The following is a 535-nucleotide window of genomic DNA, read 5'->3' on the forward strand; positions in this document are numbered from 1 at the left end:
GCCACAGCAGCAGCCAACTCGTGCTGCCCTCGCTCAGATGCCGTTCCCTGTGCCGGGCAAGCCAAGCCACCGGGATCACTCCAGCATCTGCATCCTCCTGGGCACCCTGAACCCCCTGGCCCCTGGTTGGTCTATGGGGGGTCTGTGCTGCTGAGCCCTGCACAGCTCCTGCAAACCCTGGAGTAGCAGAGGGGGCACGGTGCCCAGCTTGGACAGTGGGTGCCCAGGGGCGAAAAGGAGCCAGGGAAAGTTTGTGCCTTGGGAGATTCAAGCTCTCAGGGGAAGACACGCCCTGGACCCCCTGACCCTGCACCCCCAAAGATGCAATGGGGAGTCCTGGTCCTGCTGTACCTGCTGCGAGAGGCTGCGGGAGAGGCCAGCGTGCACCAGGGAGCAGGTATGGCTATGCCCAGTACCACAAGGAAGCTGCTACCTAGGGGTGATGCCAGCTATGTGTGGGGGCAGGGAGGTGGGCACAGGTGTGCAAGAAAGAGGCATGCAAGAGTGTGGGGTGTCATATGTGAATGGGGAACTG

The 535-nt window shown here is 62.4% G+C and overlaps 1 protein-coding gene across 3 annotated transcripts in view; it reads left to right on the forward strand.

Moving 5' to 3' along the window:
- PLXDC1 (plexin domain containing 1) overlaps window positions 1–535 on the forward strand; it is a 55,879-nt gene continuing 55,344 nt past the window's right edge. For all 3 annotated transcript variants that reach the window (XM_006022563.3, XM_025202936.1, XM_025202935.1), the window contains exon 1: window positions 1–397. In XM_006022563.3, the coding sequence (XP_006022625.1) occupies window positions 322–397 (76 nt within the window). In that variant the 5' untranslated portion in view covers window positions 1–321. The remainder of the gene's footprint in view (window positions 398–535) is intronic.

This window comes from Alligator sinensis, unplaced genomic scaffold (assembly GCF_000455745.1).
Source record: "Alligator sinensis unplaced genomic scaffold, ASM45574v1 scaffold886_1, whole genome shotgun sequence".
Classification (NCBI taxonomy): Eukaryota; Metazoa; Chordata; order Crocodylia; family Alligatoridae; genus Alligator; species Alligator sinensis.